The sequence below is a fragment of the Styela clava genome, chromosome 2 (assembly GCF_964204865.1).
Source record: "Styela clava chromosome 2, kaStyClav1.hap1.2, whole genome shotgun sequence".
Taxonomy (NCBI): domain Eukaryota; kingdom Metazoa; phylum Chordata; class Ascidiacea; order Stolidobranchia; family Styelidae; genus Styela; species Styela clava.
The window spans coordinates 23980622-23999437 of record NC_135251.1 but is presented as its reverse complement, the minus strand read 5'-3'; the positions used below and the strand labels follow the sequence as shown (position 1 = coordinate 23999437).

Sequence of the window (18816 nt, the reverse complement as noted above, 5' to 3'; positions counted from 1 at the left end):
CTAAATTACTGCCGATTGCCTGCTTGTTGGAGGTTGGCTGATTTCGGATAGGCTCTGTTTTTTTTTCAAATTGGAGAAATGCCTAAACTTTCTTATCGGTTTGTCGCGTTTTCACACAACTCTAAACATTTGGAGGTAGTTCAATTCACCCACTCGCACACCTTTTGGGGATTAAAGTACAGGAGTGATCGTAGCGGGAACAAGTAAAAATGCTAAAATATTTGGGCACGAACGTCCATTAACTGCGGGTGACAAAGTGCCTAACCCAGTTTTTGACGTCGTGCTCCCAGACGCTCTCGTTTAGCACCACATATAAATATTAATCCTGGAATCCGCGGTACGGCAGTGAGACGTATATGTGTTCTATCGTAAATATATGCAACGTCAAATGCAATCTGAGAGGCAGTTATTCTGTACTCACCATATTTGTGCTCACTATAGAAACTGAAATAGGTAAAATATGTCGCGTTCAGTCAAGAACGTCGACATGATATTAGATGGTGTTCGATTTAAGTGATGGAAATTTGAAATATATATATTGGTTTATTTCTAGCGGAGAAAAATGATTTCCCCAACAAAAGCAGTCGCCAGACAGTAACATACGTACATCTCAACGCACTTCATCATAAACATGTTGCTCATCCACACAAGTGCACTTTGTGTGAAATCAATAGTCGTTAAGTGGAGGATGATCCGTCGATAACTGTTGTACATCCGCTTGTGTCTCTCAGTTCCAAGCACATTTGACTGGCTATTAATTGAGGCTAGGCTTTAATTTGACGGGTTGTTGAACTATTAGGTAATAGTTCATTTAATTGAACGAAATAATATTTGATATGAGTGGAATGTCGAGGTTTTCTCAGGATGATATCGCTACGAACAACGAGTACGATGTTTACGGGGATAGCAGTTCCGAATCAGAATTTGGAAACGAGTTTTATGAGACTATTGACGAGGCATCACTCGGACGATCAGACGAGATTTATCAAACTCGAAAACTAGGAAATGATAAAAATAATTTGTGTTCTATCAATCAAGAACTTGATTGCGACGTCGGGTTTCATCCTCAGTCGCTAACGCAAAAACCAGTTGTGAGCTGCCGGTACGAAAGCCGAGCGATAGACAAACAACCCCAATATTTCGCCAATTCCCACAGACATCATAACCAAAATACTCACCACGAGTTAGAGCAAAAAAAATTGCGTACTGCGAAACACGTTGGATGCTCCGGACAACATGCAAATAAGATACGGCTGAAGAATTTGAACGATATGAAGAAAGTTGGGAATAAAACAGGAGTGGAAGACATAAGTAGCACAAAGATGAGAAGGTCAGAGACAGAAGAAAACGCTTCAATATATAAGAAAAACATTGGATTTTTAGCCAGCCGCGGACCAGAAATTAACGTAAAAAGGCCTACTAGCTCTTTTTGTGGTTTTAGCAATCAAGAGTCAAATCAGGACATCAACGAATCCATTTCAAATTGCCTAAAACTAGAAGAAATACCGAGTGGCAAAATCGAAAATTATACCGAACCAAACAAAATGGATGCCCTTTTCGTAAACAAAGCTTATGCATGTGATGAGATAGAAATTTGCGATTCGACCCAACCTACGAAGTCAGAAATAATCGTTGCAGTTGAAGATATTGATATGAAATTCGATAAAGGCGATGTGGCCAATCTGAAATGCTACGAAGATCAAAATAGGAAGACGTCAGATGAGGTAGTTATCATTTATTGAGCCTATTAACCTTATATTAATAAGGTGCCGACCCACTACCTCGTAAGTCCACAAGTATAACATAACTTTGACATGAGAAATTGACCGGGCGAACTTTTTGTTCCTATTTCGTTTCTTTTACAGATATGTTAAATGATATTACTGTCATGAAATAATCACAGTAGCCTATTCATTTTATGTTTATATTTTCCAGAATTACAAACACAAAACCAAAGAGGAATCAAGTACAACTGATCATAAAGCGTGTCATAATAAAAAATACACGAAAAAAAAGTTACCTGCGCCCGTTTTTGACGACATAAATTTGGCAACATCAAACGATTCAGATGTAGCTGAAGAGAAATTGGAATCACAAGAAGAAGCTCCCAAAAATTCACAGACCATTGACTCAATTAACCAAAACAATGTGGAGGATGCAAATGTAAGAAGGCGATTACCTGCAACGATGTTCCAAAATATAGATTTGCAGTTGCCACGTTCAACAACTTCTCAAACTTCCAATATGCAGTATGAATCGCGAATTAACGACAGACATAATTATTCTAGCAAGAAAAAGATTTTGGAAAGATGCCGAAGATGTTTACTACCTTTTTGTGTGATGTCCTTATTAATCATACCTGGTATCATTTATATTTGTTTTATCAAGGGAAAGTTTCAATCATTGGAGACCGTGGGAAATAATCATATAAAAGAAGGTATTACTAATAGATAGATAACCTTCATCGGTTTATCGCGTCTCCTTTCACACTGAAACGTATTTTTTTTATATATTTTTTTCGTAATTATGTTTGTCCTTTGTGTACTTTTGGTATGTGATAAAATAAACTACTGACTGACTGAATACCCATCACTAAAAATTTCGCTGTCGGCGTAATTTAACGTTTCGATTGTAATTGGACGCAAATTATGAGATCTATTCTTTGAACCAGACTTTATTATTGGAATTCATAATTTCGTCTTAGATTACTGTTGGAGCGAAATTGTTTTCTTCAATCGCAAACTATTTAACAAACCAATTCAAATCATCAATGATTCTATTTTTCGATTTCATTTATATTTTACAGAGATTTTTTCTTGCGCTTTACACATCACAAACGTACAATATATGCAATCATATATCAACGCAACTAACAAAGAGACGGCTTTACTGACCTCAGATTTGGAAAATCGGGTTTGTTGTCAGAATCATTGTATGCGAAGAATAATGTATATATAATAATTATAATTTCATATGTCTAAGAAAACACTCATTTTGATTTCATACTTATTCTTAACGTGAGCCGAAGTCAATTTTCTAACCATGTTGACTTGATACACATGTACATCACAATCCGGTTTTGAAGTAGATTTATTTTTACTGGCAGATTTCAACATTGTTCCAGCGGAGTCGAACATTTGAAAAGTATTTCATAAAATGTGATGTAGTTGAGATTGAGAAGGGAAGCGTGATTGCTTTACTTGTACTGACGATGCGTGAAATGCCAAACACATTAAATTCTCGACATATATCCAATTTTGTGAAAAGAGAAACATGCACGGGTAATTAGTAATCATATTTTATTAGTATTATGCCAAAATACCATGAATACTCGACAACAATGGTGTGATGTTCAATATACAGGTGCATGGAAGAATGAGCGCTGCGCTGGGGAACATTTCATAGGAAAATACAAAGTGGTGGGAGATTCCAGCTTAAAGTTTTATGACGACGGGTGTGCCAATTCTGCAGTGATCCACAATTCAAAAGTGGGATTCTTTTCTTCATCTGGGTTTCACAAAAGACGACATTACAGGCCTCGTCAAAGATGCGAATGGATAATAAACGCACAGGCAGAGACACTAATCCGACTAACGTTCAAACAATTTGAAACTGAAAGATATTACGACGTTTTATCAATATACAAAGGTCGGTGAATGTTGTGTAATATGGGAAAATATGTACGATTTTCACTTTGCCTATTACAACTTTCTGCAACTTCTAGATAAACAATCATTTTATAGGGGTTGAAGAAGAGCAGCAACTGGTTGCCAGGTGCAATGGATATATAGTTGAAAACAGAGATATTTTCATCCCGCTCAACAACGCAACATTGTTATTTACAAGCGACAGCATGCTCCAAAAGACTGGATTTTTTATTGTGTATCATGTCGTCAAGAATGAGTTTCCGCCATGTTAGTATTTCTACATTTTTATTATTTTTCGTATTCAAGCTGGCTCTTTTAGAAAAATCATTGTGTTTCAGCTATTGGATGTTTGAAGGATGACTACACTTTAACTGCCTCCTCTGGGGGATTTACCTCATTTGGTTACCCAATAAAGTACCCAAACAAAGTGAGCTGCAAGTGGATCATTTCTATGCCTAATAACAAAGTTATTGCATTCCATATTCTGGATTTTCGAACACAAGACTATAATGACGCAGTGCGCATTTTCACATCGAACGGCGATGAAAGCATGCTTTTTGGTAAGATCTGTGATACTATTTACATAGTTTTCAGTATTTGTATCTAATTTTGGTTTGGAATTATTTTAAAGAAACTTTATATGGAAATGTTGATCAACGACAAATTCAAACTAATTCCAACTTAGTAGTTGTAATCTTCACTTCGGACGCCTACAAAACTGATCGCGGATTTCACATTGAATATTCTTCGACAAAACGGGAAGGTACATAAGATTATTTTCATTTGCCGGCAAGCGTGAAAATCGTCTCGATTATTTCATTTTTCTCTACCGTTACTGTAGGCTGCCCAGGGGAAGTAGAATGTGATGACAGTTTATGTGTTCCACATTTTCACATCTGTGACGGAACAATGGATTGCCAAAATGGTTCTGATGAAAGCGGGTGTGGTAAGATTAAACTACCCATACCAAGATTGAATCTATTGTCTTTATATTTATGCTCAACTATCGAAAATTTAGAATCAGGATGCGGTGGAGGTTTTAACGTAAATGTTTCCCCCGATGGGAAGGTTGTATCGACAATGAATTATCCGAACAAGTATGACAGTAACGCTCAATGTACGTGGCAAATACTTGCATTCAATGCAACCCATGCGATCAGGATACAGTTTCTTGATTTCTACACAGAATTACAATATGATATATTGGAAATATATCAAGGAATCGGCAGAAATAAAACCGTTATGGGTGAGTAAAAAAAGTTTCCTGGTGAATGATAAAATCCGGAGCTATTTAAAAGTTGCTCTACTAAATTTGCGTCTTTCAAAATATGCCATGTGTATTGTGCAGCACCGGTAGTACTAGTTACTTTCGTACAGGTAACAGCTCTAACGTGAGACACACAGACTATAATTTTACTGTCAACCCCTTTTTTGAATACCGGTACCTATAACTTTCAAATAAAATACAATTAAATTTTATTATTTACCTGGTCATACCTGTTGATTGTCTTGTTAATCCGCAACATTATTTCCAGCTACGTTCAGTGGAAGTCAAGTTCCCGCCACAGACTTCGTTGTTCCGTCATCAGTATCTACGTTACGCTTCACTAGCGATTCAAGCGTTTCGGAGCGTGGATTTCGGGCATTCGTAACTTCCTTCGCTCCAGGAGGTGAATGCACAGATATATTTTGATTCAATTCATTCAAAAAAATAAAACCATACTCTAAAATGAGAAAAAAAAGAATCTGGAAAGTAAACGAAATTTAAAAACAATGGCAAAAGCGAAGAAGAAAGATAACAAATCATAACAAACATAAACAAATGTGCGCGTCTCCCTTTCACTTTTCTTATAGTTTCTTGTCGGATAAAATTGGTAGAATTCTGTGCTCATTTATGCCGTATAGTTTTACATTCTATAATTTTATACGAATTGGCAGCTTGTCCCGGTGAACACGAATGCGGAAACGCAACCATAAAGTGCATTTCACAAAAATGGATTTGTGACGGCGATGCAGATTGCGATGATGACACAGATGAAGAAAATTGTGGTAAACAAACACAGTGGCGTTTGTCATGAAACTTGAAATTACGACATATTAATCCGATATAAAATTGTCTGTCTGATTTAGAATCAGGATGCGGCAGTTCAGCAGAAGTTGACGTTGAGAAGTATTTGGTTTCCCAATTTTATCCTGAAAATTATGCCCATGACTTGAAGTGTGAATGGAGAGTGCGTACTCACAACGTCAGCAAGTCGGTATTTTAAATATTATATTATGTACAAGCAAAACAAATAGCTTACGAAAATATTTTGGTTTGCAGAATTATTATATTATCTTTCATCGAATTTGCCACTGAACAACGTCTAGATGAGTTAACGATATTTGATGGAACAGGGAGAAACAAGTCGCAAAGAGGTATTTGTTTTATTTATTCGTTGAAATTCAACTTGTATGCAATAAGAGCTACATTTTTACTGTTACATAGCATTTGCATTCGCGCCTATTGGGGTACCCAGGATCTCGTCAGGGAGAGGCATTCAACAATCTGGAAAGTGAGGTCTTTATTGGGTATTTTCAGATTTGCATAAAATAAAGACTACAGTAATATTCAAATACCGATTTTAATCAAGAAGAGTTTCTTAAAACACAAAAACGTTTGACTGTGAATGATTTACCTCGCATGTTGTGCAAAATGCTTTTGTCTTCAATTTCTATCCAATTTTCTTTTAAGCCGTTTATAGCGGTAACGTGATACCACCTGGTTTTGAAAGCACAGGAAGTGACATAACAATAGCTTTCAAGAGCGACGGGTCTGTGAACGACCGTGGGTAATAAATTCTTCATTTATTTCAATATTTCCATCAACTTATAATTTGACTTACAAAAATAGTAATAATTCTTACAAATTTCAGATTTAATATCTCCATAAAGTTCGATGACAGAGGTGAGTGTCCTGGACACTTCACTTGTTTTACAAATGAATGTCTAAACTGGACAAAGGTTTGCGATGGGAAGCCAGATTGTAGAAACGAAATAGATGAACTGAATTGTCGTAAGTTCATTACACCAGGACTAATTTGTACTAAATCGCCAACTAGATTTTTAAACAGTTTTTAATCGTAACAGATAGATCAAAAAATTGCAGTTAACATTAAGTTAAATGCAGTATTCGTTTGATTTGTAATAAAATAATATTCTCATCTCTTTTCCAAACCGTGTTTCTTGTCACGTTAACATTAGATTTTGCCATTCGTTTGGTTTATTTAGCTATATAAATCTGATGTATTAGTTGGAAATTAATTATATGGTTTATTTTTTGGTCTGGCATAAACTTCCATGACCAAGTCAACTTATTCAAAGCCTGTTCTTTAATTGTTTCTTGGTCATTAAATGTGAAATAATGTATTTATAATTCCTTTTAGTTTTTCAGTCTTTTCTTGCTTTAATATTTATTGGTATTACTGGATATTTGAACTTACAACTATTACCACTGTATGACTTTTAAAAATTTATAATATTGACCATACTATGAGTTAAATATTATTTTATCAATATCACAGCATCTGGATGCGGAAAATCTAGAGAGTTGGCGAATGTTTCTGGTCACTTTACTTCGCAAAATTATCCAGGATTTTACTCTGACAATTTAAATTGTGAATGGAGAATATATTCTAAACGGAACCATCTTATTCAATTGGAATTTGATACCTTCGATACCGAGAAGAACTTTGACAAGTTATTGGTAATAAAAATATTCATTTGTCAGTGTTTCATATATTTATTAGTCTGGATATCTATCGTTTTGACTTTAAAAATGGACCATTCTACAAATAATATTAAATGCATGCATGATCTTTAGGCTTTCTGTATTACCCATTAATACTGGGCATTTCGAATCGAATATTAAATTACTCGAACAGATTCAGACGAAAATTTCGATTCGCTGCCATCTTTTGTTTTTCATTCAGCAGTCAAAGGTCGGGTTGTGATTCTTAATTTTTTTCCTTGAATCCCTATTTTTACAATGGTATTCTGACACAGGACTCTCTTTTTTTCTAGTGGTTTTTTGATGAACTCATCCCTTTTATTATTGTATGTGAACGCTCAGTATACTGACTGAGTGTAAATTCCATGTTTCCAGTGTATTTTTGTGCCCGGAGGCATCATTACAATAAAAATGTCACACACAATGCATATCTTTCATGTGTTCGAGATTCGATTTGAAAAAAATATTCGCTTCAATTTTGAAATCATCAGGTATCCGAAAATGCCCAGCCCTACCCACGACACGACACATTGCGCACCCTATTACGGTACACCAAATGCATAGTTTGTACGGTATATACATCAATGGCTGCTTGTGTACAGTTTTGTTCAGAGCTAATATATATGATAAAAGCAACGTAAAAATATACATTATTGCAACATTGTGAGCAACTTGTTTGAGGACGACAGTTTTCTCTTGGAAGGTGGGACAAGGGATGGGCGGTTTGGTGAAACGACGCTGATTTGAGTGATATAAATGCCTATGGAACTTTTCTAATCTCCAGGTTTTCAGAGGAGTTAATGCCAGAACACGAAAATATGTTGGATACTATAGTGGAAACAAATCAGGCTCAGTGTATCGATCTCGATATCATCAAATATCAATAGTGTTCACTTCAGATGAATCAACCACAAGATCGGGATTCAACATTTCATATAAGACGGGACCCCCTCAAACTCTAAAAGGTGTGCTCCAAATATATATATATATGTTTCTGTAGCATCAAAACGGTTTTTCTATCGCATGATATGAGAAATTAGGCATTCTAACGAGGACATTATCTATTTCTAGCGTGTCCAGGAAACTCATATATTGTTGCTTTGGGAATGGAGTCAGGCGAAATTAATGATGGTCAAATATCTGCGTCTTCAGCTTTTTCTCAGCAGTGGAAACCAAGCTTAAGTCGTCTTAATAATCGAAGGGGTGCCTGGATAAGTGCTAAAGCTGTTCTACCCCGACACAGATCGTATAAACTGCCTACAACACAGTAAGATATAATCACACTAGTGTAAAAAGCGCGTGGTCAGTGACATAAATTTTGCGTAGGGAACATTTCGAGTAACATCATAATAGTATTATAGGAGTCACCATCGCATGACGTAGAAAATTAACATTTAGGAAATCAAAAATCAATCGGGCTTACATTATAATGTGGGGTTATAATTATTTTGTGAACGAAGAGTTTGTAAGAAATAAGCGTATGGTACAAGTGTGACGAATTCATTTACAAATAGCTATAGGATGCAGTTACGACCGGGGCACGCTCTGATTTTCGTAATTACCACTTTTTGTCAACCCAAGACAGCAGTTCCAAATTTTTTTGGAGCTCTTTGATGGTTTGCCAGAAAGCTTTGCCTTCAAATAAAACCAGTCGGTAATGTTTGGTATTGATACTTTTTCCGATCAAAACTACATATAGAAAATGCTTTGAAGGAGGATAGTATGAGATGTTCTCATTTTGTATACATGCAAAGCTCACGCCCTCCCCATCAATATTTTTGTGAAACCCTGCTGTTGATCAATGTACCTCTGACTTAAGGGCTTGCGACTTTTTCACAAGCGAGCGACTTGCAAGTTTGTTTTGAACTAACAATAGATTTAAAACAACGTAGAAATTCCTTTACAAGTATATAACTCAGTTAAACTCTGTTAATTAATCACCATACATACAGGAACCAATGGATTCAAATTGATTTACTGAGAAATCGTGTCGTAACTGGAATTGTTACACAAGGATTCAATTTGACGTCAGGAGATTTATTTGTTACATCATTTAGCATTTTATTTAGAAAAAGTAGAAAGACGTGGAGAGAATATAGAGAAGGAATTGATCCACGACTGAAGGTATTCCCTATACGATTCAAGTTTCCCATACTGTATGATATATCCAACAGCATATCGCTTCAACGAATTGTTCGGAGGAGAATTCTTCAGATTTTACTCTCAATAACTTATTGGAAATTCATCTTTGCGGTCTGTCAACATGTCATATCACCATTTTACCGGATGAAACTACAAGGCTAGATTTAAGTACAGCTTGCCTGCTTTTTAATTGCCCTTCCGCTTAATTGGAAATGTATATATATATATATATGTTTGTGTATATACGAATTTTCTCTTCTGTACTTCTTTTTCAAAATTTTGGCGACCATACTTTGCCATAAAAGTTGGAACTTCTATCAAATTTTTCATTGATTTTCTACACCCTGAATAACATGTATTTTGTACTATATCATCTTTATATTTTAGGTTTTTAAAGCAAATATCGACGGTAGAACTTCTTGCAATATCCAATTCAGTCATCCTTTCGCTGCAAGATATTTGCGTATTATTCCACGCAGTTGGACAGGACAATATATTGTGATGAGGATGGAAATATTGGGATGTAGCGGATCAACTAGTTTAGCTAATGATGATGGTATCCATAAACAATTTTATTTAACAAAATAACAATATTTTATTTCTCGCAAGATCGTGTGGAGAACAACTGCCTATCACTCGTTCCACGTATTTTTTTACTACTAGATCCGTATTTAACCTGTATGTATACCCGTATCTCTCACAAGGTTGCTCGATTAAGATGAAGTGAAGTGTTTATAGCCACAAAATAGCAGAATTTCATTCTACATCAGAGGTGTGCAATCTGCGGTCCTTAAGAAAAAATTGGGCGACCCGTGGATAATGGCCAAATTTGAATGATGTGCGGCCCGCGAAACGGGTTATTAATTCAATTTGGTATGTGCGAGTAATTCCAACTCCTTTGCGTTGCGAAGCCTATACCTAAGTCTAATTTATTATCTATGCCTAGGGCTTTACAATGCCTCAACAGCTATAGCTTGTGCAAACAAAGCATGTCGCAAGATTAATAACAAAATTTTTGTGCAAGCAACTACTAAAATACCTAGGTTGAGTAAAGGTGCTTCTCGCGGTTTTATTCAGTTATTTCTATCGGGCCCTTCTGTATTAAAGGTTGCACACCCATGTTCTATATAATAATGTCTTATCACACACAATGGAGCTAGACTGTGATTTAGTGAAAGCTTAATGAAACCCTTAATATGTCATGCGGAGTGAGATTTGCTCTTTTGTTGAAATAGTCATTAATGATAGAAATAATTTTCTTGCGTTGCGTTGGAGGTGAAAAATTATCAAACTTTTAAAATTGACTGTAACAGCTGCTTTCAGAAGAATTGTGATCCGTATCTTAAAAAAGATTTGACATGAGTTACTTGTTTATCATCTTCGCTGCAAGTAGGTTCCTGGACAAGCGCCATAGATTCACATCTGTATTGTGAATTCGTCCGCGGAGCCAAATCATTCTCTTTCAAATGTAAAACTTTCACAAAATAACTCTTCCTAACAGAATGCGGAGAAGATGATTTTGAATGTGGTGATGGAACATGCATAAGTCGAGAATTAATTTGTGATAAAAACAATGATTGTGACGACAAGAGTGATGAAGTCGACTGTGCAAGTTAGTTTTTTTTATTTGTTTTCAAACCATCAAATCATTTTTCAGCTTTCATAAACATATTCCAGTCAAAACGCCCTTTTGCAATTTGTTGGAAGCGGAGTTGACCTATGAGATGTTTTAATAAATTGGTGTTGTATTGTGAAAAAACTTTTTTTCTGAAATCTAATTGACCAATCTTAAATTTTCAAACTTGGATGTACAAACTCGTTACAGGCTGGTATTTTCATTTTGTTTCAAAATCCTTCATTCAGTACCAGCTATTTCATCATATCTTTTGCTGGTTTATACTTCAAAGTCTCTCCTGCATATGAAATAAAGTGCAATGCTTTTAATATTTGGCTGTGATTTGACTGACATTGCAGTAGGCATGTCAATCATTTACGCTTGGTGTTCACATATTTGAGCATTGCTCTCAGGTTCATTCTCCTGTTCCATATGTATATTTTATATTTTTCTAATTCTCAATGCCGTATATTAGGTGAATATATATATATATATATATATATATATATATGATCAAAATAATATTTTCCAGAATGTCGAAGCTTTCAGTTTAAATGTGGATCTGGAGAATGTATTCTACGCAAGAAACGATGTGACGGGAGTAAAGATTGCAGCGATGCAACTGATGAAGTATGGTTTATAGTTATAGTGATGCTTAAACTCATTTTAGAAGTATTTCGATGGCAATATTCACGCGATTGGTAAAAATATTCGCTCCAAAAAAATTAGTTCCGATTTCAAATATCTTACGCAAAATTTGACGGATAATACACCTTTCTAATATGCATATGCTAGTTGAATCCGTTTGGTTTCTCTTTTAGATGGGGTGTTCTCGTTGCCACGGAGATGATTTTCAGTGCCATGACGAAAGTATGTGTCTGAAAATAAAACGAGTTTGTGACGAATATAAAGATTGTGATGATTTTTCCGACGAAAGAAATTGTAGTAAGAATATTTTTGAAAAATGCTCATTGGTGTAAGGAGACGATGGCCCTACTCTGCGAGTCCTTACCCCAGTACTATTAAACGTACTTTAGCGGAGCAACCCCAACTGGCTCCCCAGAGGTCAATAACCACACAATAGATTGTAATGCTAAATGTTCGTACATTGAAGAGTTGTACGGTCGATTTGAAAATGCAAATGTAGATATATTGAAATATACACTGAAACCTTAATACAAGTTATACTTGTTATAAACTTTAGAATCGATTCTACATTCGCTACATTAGGCTGACAAAAAAATAAAATAACAAACAATAGGTTTGCCGTAATAAGTCTACCATCTTTCCATATAAATTAGACTTGCTTTGCAATAATTAAGTTTTTTTTTGCGTTTAGGTCATTCGTGGTTGTGTCCTGTGCATACCGATTACAAATGTTCTGATAGTTCGTGCGAAACCGGCATCAATTTAAAATGTAACGGCTTTACAGACTGTGATGATTCTTCTGATGAAAATGATTGTGGTGAGTTACATTGTTAGAATACTGCTTAAGCATTTCCCATCATAAATGTCATTTTATTACAGACAAAATTAATAGACTGCAGCCTAAATTCGTGGCGCTGAACTATTTGAGCATTGGTTATTAATGAAATATTACCGTTTCTTGCTGTGTACTTGGGATCAACTGAAGAATCTCCACCCCAAATTAGAACTAACTGAAGAATCACCCATACCCCCCAGGGGAAATTAACTGAAGAATCTCCTCCCCAGGCGGGTTGGGGGGATTCTCCAGTTGATCCATATATTTTATTTCTCAAAGATTGTGGCACTTCTCCAAAATTCGACTCTAACGTCATATTAGATGAAACTTTGGAATCAAGTACGAACAGTCGCAGCAGAAGATCTGTTACCAATTCAGGAAGATTTCCAAGAATAGTAGGAGGTTAGCATATTTAATATCCAACACCTTTATTTATGTTAGACTTGTTTCATAGGAATTATTGGGAATATATATGTGAGATTTTATGTTTGACATGCTCTTGCAATCTTGCTAATTTATTGTACTAAACTTGAGCTTGATTTCAGGCATGGATGCTGATATTGAATCGTGGCCTTGGCAAGTTTCTATTGAGAAGAGTCAAGATAAAGAACACTTTTGCGGAGGAGCTCTCATATCAAATAGATTTATTCTTACTGCAGCTCATTGTTTGGTTGCGTAAGTAGCAATACACAAAACATATCAACTTAAAATTGTATTCCAATAGTTTGTTATTTTTTCTTTAGGTAGTGTACTAATGTGGTTTCTGGAAACCTACACACCAGTCGGCTCCAGGCTTTTTCGTTACATTTCCATTCAATTATTACAATTTGAAAAAAATTGAAAATTTAATATCTCCTCTTTCATCCACTTATACGCTTTTCAGTCAATGAACTGGGCGTTGCAGGATATATATACTTTATTTTGTAAGATCCGGAATCTTCCGGTTAGCCATTGACTACACAATGTATCACACCTCGATGAGAATGGAATTTTAACTCAGATTTTTATCCTGCTACGCTAAAATAGCCAAGTCCCAACACTTTAACCACAAGGCCAACTCCATCAAAAATTTGCTCCAAAAACATTACTAATTTAGCTTAAGAGCAAAACCGCCTCTTTATTGTCACTCATTTACGAAATCGAAACTAGTGATTGTAGTGTCGGAGGCACATAATATATATTGTTTTTTGCTCATTACAGTAAGAAAAAGGCTGATATACGTATCAAACTGGGTCTCAACCATCTAACGGAGACAGAAAATACTCAAAGTTTCAATGCGAGTCGTGTTTTTATGCATCCTCGGTATGATGCGCAGGTAATGCTCAAATAAGCGAGTTTTCATATCCCTATGTAAGTAATTCGTATGGTGATAACAATAATAGGTATGGTATATGCTTGACACCCAGTATAAAAAAGCATCTCAACACAAAAACATGAAAACGTTTTTGAGTACGTTATTGTTATTTCTTTAGACCTACGATTTTGACATTGCTCTAATAGAAATAGACGGAAACGCTACTTTGAGTGACAGAACAAGAAAAATATGTCTGCCGCCATCTAGTCATATTTTTCACGAAGGTCAGAGCTGCTGGATAACTGGATGGGGAACTACATCTGTACGCGGTTAGTTTTGCATAGATTGTTTGTTTAGCCGTCGTACGAATGAAACAGTGGAGTCTATACTCCAGAAGACCAAATTTAACATCGTAAATACTTATACGTACGTGAACGGTACTATATTTATTTACTCGTAGGTAGGAGATCTGAAACATTGCAGGAAGCCCGGGTAGAATTGATGACAAACGACCAATGTAACAGACCAAGATGGTATGCAGGAAAAATTACTCCTCGCATGATTTGTGCCGGAGATTCAAATGGAAGTGTAGACTCATGTCAGGTAAACTCTTAAAGCAGTGAACACATCTTTATGCCAGATAAGAAAATATTTCAATATACGAACTATAAATAATAACGAAGTACCAGTCAGCGGATCTATTCTATATGTGCCAGACTTGTAAAGTGAAGTTAGGTGATTTGGGTACTCGTTCAAATGTAATAAAATGATAAGCCGAACTCATTTTATATTACCAAGTCTTAATTTTCGGTCATAATTATCATTATCTCTAGTATAACCAGACCTTGCCCCACGGAATCCGTTTCCGCACTGCATTATCATTTTGTGAAGTATTTTGCTCGCTAGTCTACAAAGTTTCTCATTAAAGGTGTTCAACTACTGTTACAGGGTGATAGTGGCGGTCCGTTAGTTTGCCAAGAGAGAGGTGGGAAATGGTTTGTTGCTGGAATAGTAAGCTGGGGAAACGGTTGTGGAGTTGCATACAAACCAGGAGTATATACAAGAATGACAGAGATGATACACTGGGTTGAAGATATAATGGAATAAGAAGATGGTGATGGTTAAGTCCATTTCTATTACAAGCAAATCAAGTTCTAACCGGATATTTCTGGAACCCTGGATTTCAGCGAGCTGTTGAATATGAAACCGGAACGGTTTTTCGCATTCAACAGAACAAGATAGACATATATCTGACAAATTCCAATCCTGATCTGAAATTTATCTCGTATCACCGAGCGTTTCACACGCGAAAGTTGGTTGTGATTGTTGAATTCAAAAACATATTTATAACATTTTAATTGATGAGTAACTCTACCCGGATGATTTTATGTAATCTGGCAATCTCACAATCAAATCATCTGTTGGTCTGAAGTAGTTTCTCAAAATATCGTAACAAATTATTTCTATTCTTAATTTTTGTCATTAGTTTGCTGGATTCTTACTGCGCTTTAAAGTACTTATCACATAAATCGGTTGCAAAATAAATATTTTATTAAACAAATGCATGATATATATTCAAAACTAAACATATGGTTATGTCTAACGATGGGCTGCTGTTTTCATTTAGCTAAGTTCCATGTGATGATATCGCTTTTTGCTTATAAAAATAAGAGATATTTCGTGAATAACTGGTAGGTACAAAAGCTATCAATATAGAAAAAAATATACAAAAAAAAACAGTGGAATGATTTTAAGACTTGCACCCTATCCAATCGAGGCTTGCAGCATGTGTTTACACCATGTACCACAATAACTATATGAAATTCTTGATTCACAGTGGTAAAACTTGCTTCAAATATCGACCGACAGAACTCCAATGAGCTGGTACTACCGCTGCAGCTGAAATATAAATTTGAGTAATACAAAGTAATGTAGAATAGAGAAAGCGTGAGAATGGCAAAATGTGATTTTACATAGACGATGAATGGAAGTACATTACAGTAGATTTATAATATCTCAAACGGATATACGAAATGTATGCGGTCATTACTCAGTTGCTTGACAATTATTTATGACAAATACAGCAAATACAATGGAGATAGCTTTCAAACGAAAAGAAAAAAGTATAACAAAAAATCGAATTTCTGCAACACATCTAAATTTGGCTTCTTCACTGATTGTAAGCGACAGGCATGGAGTAATACATACTTACTAAATGATACGATATGTAACTAGATAGTTTTGTGCCCACTTTGCCAAATCGAGCGATCGTTGTGGTTAAAATACCAACAAGGGGCAGTACAAAACATGAGCAATTTTGCGACACTTTTAACATTGCCAAATGTAACGCTGTTCAATTCCATACCAGAACACAAATATATTCAAATAAGTTGCAAAGTAACAAGCAGAAGTAAAACAGTAATTTCAGCAATTGAATTCAACTCACCAACTGAAAAGAATGTCACAAGTAAGGCCCAACCATAGTTATATGATCTCAAAGTGTCTGCCGTTGTGAGATCATACAGATAGAAAAATTCAGGTTGAATGGGTAGAAGTAATTCAGGCCAACATGTCGCATCCCGTTTGCAAGTGTCATTTCTGTTGATCTCGTACCTGTGTGAACGATTTAATACAATAAAGAATTTAAATAATATTGAAAGGTTCTATGCTCCTGTGCCTATGCACATAATTAGGCATTTTAGTTAGAATGATGCTACTTTAAAGTAAAACTCCTTTTTATATTATATTAAATAGATTAATTTACACCAAAAATGGTAACATATCAATTATTATAAAAAATTCCCAAGAAAAAACGATTTCAAAAATCATCAGGAATGTAGAAGAAACAAGCAAACTAGGGTTATAAATGTCCATATTCAAATCCTTGTTGCAAAATGATTTATAAAATGTTCTAGTAAAATTAATTTCTACTTGCAAATTGCAATATCTTGTTCAATTTTTCAATAAATGAAGTATATGCCTAAACAGTAACAGGATTATTCGAATTAACCTAGTAACGCTCTTTTCCATAACCTTGAAACAATTTTGGAGAACTTTCAATGATATTTCCCAAATTGTAGCAACCCTACACAAAACCGTAAACATTACTTTTGTTAACACTTAAAACGCCAGGAAATGATAAATGCAAACAAAACAACGCTAAACCAAAGACCAAAAATATCTAATGAGCGATAGTACTCACAGAGTCAGTGGAGTTGTAGCCTGCGGTGGAACTTCTGTGAATGTGACAGTGCTATATATTGGATATGTGTAAAACTCACAATTTGTTTCGCCTTCTACGCAACGAATTTCCCACGTTTCACGAACCAAGCTGAACAAATTTAACAAGTTGAGAGATTGTTGCTAACAAATAACAATGCTCGTTTAGTTTAACCAATCTCGGCTTAAAAAGCGACATAATAGCGATTTAATAGTTATATATAATCTTTACAAAACACATTACGGTAAGGAAATTATTGTACATCAAAAAGTATGAACTTTAGAGTAAATAAATTTATTCCTTAGGACTTTATTTCTTTAAAGTCGGTGACACATAGGCAAGCCGCATTTTCGATTCATACGAGATTATGTTCATAAAAAGTTTAATGATAAAAGCGAATACTTTACCGATATTGGAAAAAAAACGCTAATCAATCATTCTATCACAAGCACTTCTCTTTTTCTATTACAGAATACAGATAACTTGAATATGGTTCCAATGAAGATTTTAGAAATATGAACAGTTTCAATTCATTTTTTGGGGTTACTACAAAATATACTCGGAAAAATCGCTTTATTGAAGTTTTAAAAATGAAAATAGTGAGTTCATTTTTTTTATAGTTAAAAAAAATATACTCGGAAAAATCGCTTTATTGAAGTTTTAAAAATAAAAATAGTCAATCCATTTTTTTGAGGTTACTACAAAATATACTCGGAAAAACCGCTTTATTGAAGTTTTAAAAATAAAAATAGTCAGTTCATTTTTTTTGAAGTTAATAAAAAATAAACTCGGAAAAATCGCTCGATACACATGAAGCATTAGTTACCGACCCGACATAATACCATTTTAATGATATTCTAGTAGCTAGTATATTAAAATAAAATAGATAATAAATGTTATTAGAATTAGGCACAAATTTAATACAGCAGAAAGTATATTTTGGTTAGAAGATCCCAATCACCGTCGTTACTGTTAAAGTTTTTCTAATATTTTTGCAGATAAAAATGGGTATTGTATCGCAAAATAACCAACATTTTCAGGTTTATATAGCGCCAGGTCAAACACGAGTAATTTTATTGATATTGTGATTCCGCACTCAATGTTTTTGAACATAATAAAACAAAAGAAAAACTGGCAACACTCACTCTACTCTTGCACCAACAATTTCTCGTATATCAACATTATTTCCTTCTCCTGTTTTAGCCCACAAAATTTCTAATACCACGTGACTCGGGATTCCTTCGCATTGTCCTGCAGTGACATTCTCTTCCACGAAATCGGTGATATTGCTGAAGAACGGCGAATAGAAGAGGAAATTTGTAGTTAATGTATGAGAATATAAATTTCCCAGTTTATCACAGTAAGACCAGAAACTTGGGTGTAGAGGCGCCGACAGATTCAAAAAAGCCTAAAAATCAGTATGATATGTAATCCAACATACCGAGACAGAAAATATTTTGAAAATTGAAACCTGATAACCAGTGCGTAGAACGAAACCCAGTTGTTCTCGCTGGTTATGGATTAGGGGTTAAAACCAACACCCATCCACTATACTATGTTAATAAGTGGTATAAATGGGTAATGGACGAACTGACTGCGATGCTTCAAATTGGCACTTTGGTTCGAATCAGGTTGCTTGCCAAACC

General features: G+C 35.1%; 2 protein-coding genes across 3 annotated transcripts in view; one reads left to right on the top strand and one right to left on the bottom strand.

The window, feature by feature from the left end:
- The first annotated feature begins 759 nt into the window (after positions 1-759).
- LOC120335342 (uncharacterized) lies at positions 760-15222 on the top strand. Of its 2 annotated transcripts, XM_078109862.1 has the most exons (31): positions 760-1724; positions 1936-2437; positions 2807-2913; positions 3107-3281; positions 3364-3648; positions 3744-3914; positions 3986-4207; positions 4279-4410; positions 4489-4593; positions 4666-4893; positions 5183-5317; positions 5586-5696; positions 5778-5901; positions 5971-6065; positions 6382-6478; positions 6563-6702; positions 7211-7392; positions 8201-8381; positions 8488-8683; positions 9369-9540; positions 9946-10114; positions 11060-11170; positions 11706-11803; positions 11995-12118; positions 12513-12638; positions 12936-13058; positions 13202-13331; positions 13857-13971; positions 14129-14279; positions 14411-14553; positions 14899-15222. In XM_078109862.1, the coding sequence occupies exons 1-31, from the start codon at positions 837-839 to the stop codon at positions 15055-15057; spliced, it is 5697 nt and encodes a 1898-aa protein (XP_077965988.1). In that variant the 5' UTR covers positions 760-836; the 3' UTR covers positions 15058-15222. The 2 variants fall into 2 exon arrangements, with proteins under 2 accessions (XP_077965988.1, XP_077965989.1); XM_078109863.1 differs by lacking the exon at positions 4489-4593.
- A 313-nt stretch (positions 15223-15535) lies between these two features.
- LOC120335637 (tectonic-2-like) overlaps positions 15536-18816 on the bottom strand; it is a 31143-nt gene continuing 27862 nt past the window's right edge. Inside the window, exons 10-13 of the mRNA XM_078109864.1 lie at positions 18316-18459; positions 17153-17281; positions 16397-16563; positions 15536-15849 (exon numbers count right to left, since the gene is read on the bottom strand). Of these exons, the coding sequence (XP_077965990.1) occupies positions 15782-15849; positions 16397-16563; positions 17153-17281; positions 18316-18459 (508 nt within the window). The 3' untranslated portion in view covers positions 15536-15781. The remainder of the gene's footprint in view (positions 15850-16396; positions 16564-17152; positions 17282-18315; positions 18460-18816) is intronic.

Coding starts and splice junctions, on each gene's coding strand:
- LOC120335342 (XM_078109862.1), top strand. CDS start 837: ATGAGTGGAATGTCGAGGTTTTCTCAGGATGATATCGCTACGAACAAC. Junction 1,725..1,935: donor ATAGGAAGACGTCAGATGAG/GTAGTTATCATT, acceptor TATATTTTCCAG/AATTACAAACACAAAACCAA. Junction 4,411..4,488: donor TTCTTCGACAAAACGGGAAG/GTACATAAGATT, acceptor CCGTTACTGTAG/GCTGCCCAGGGGAAGTAGAA.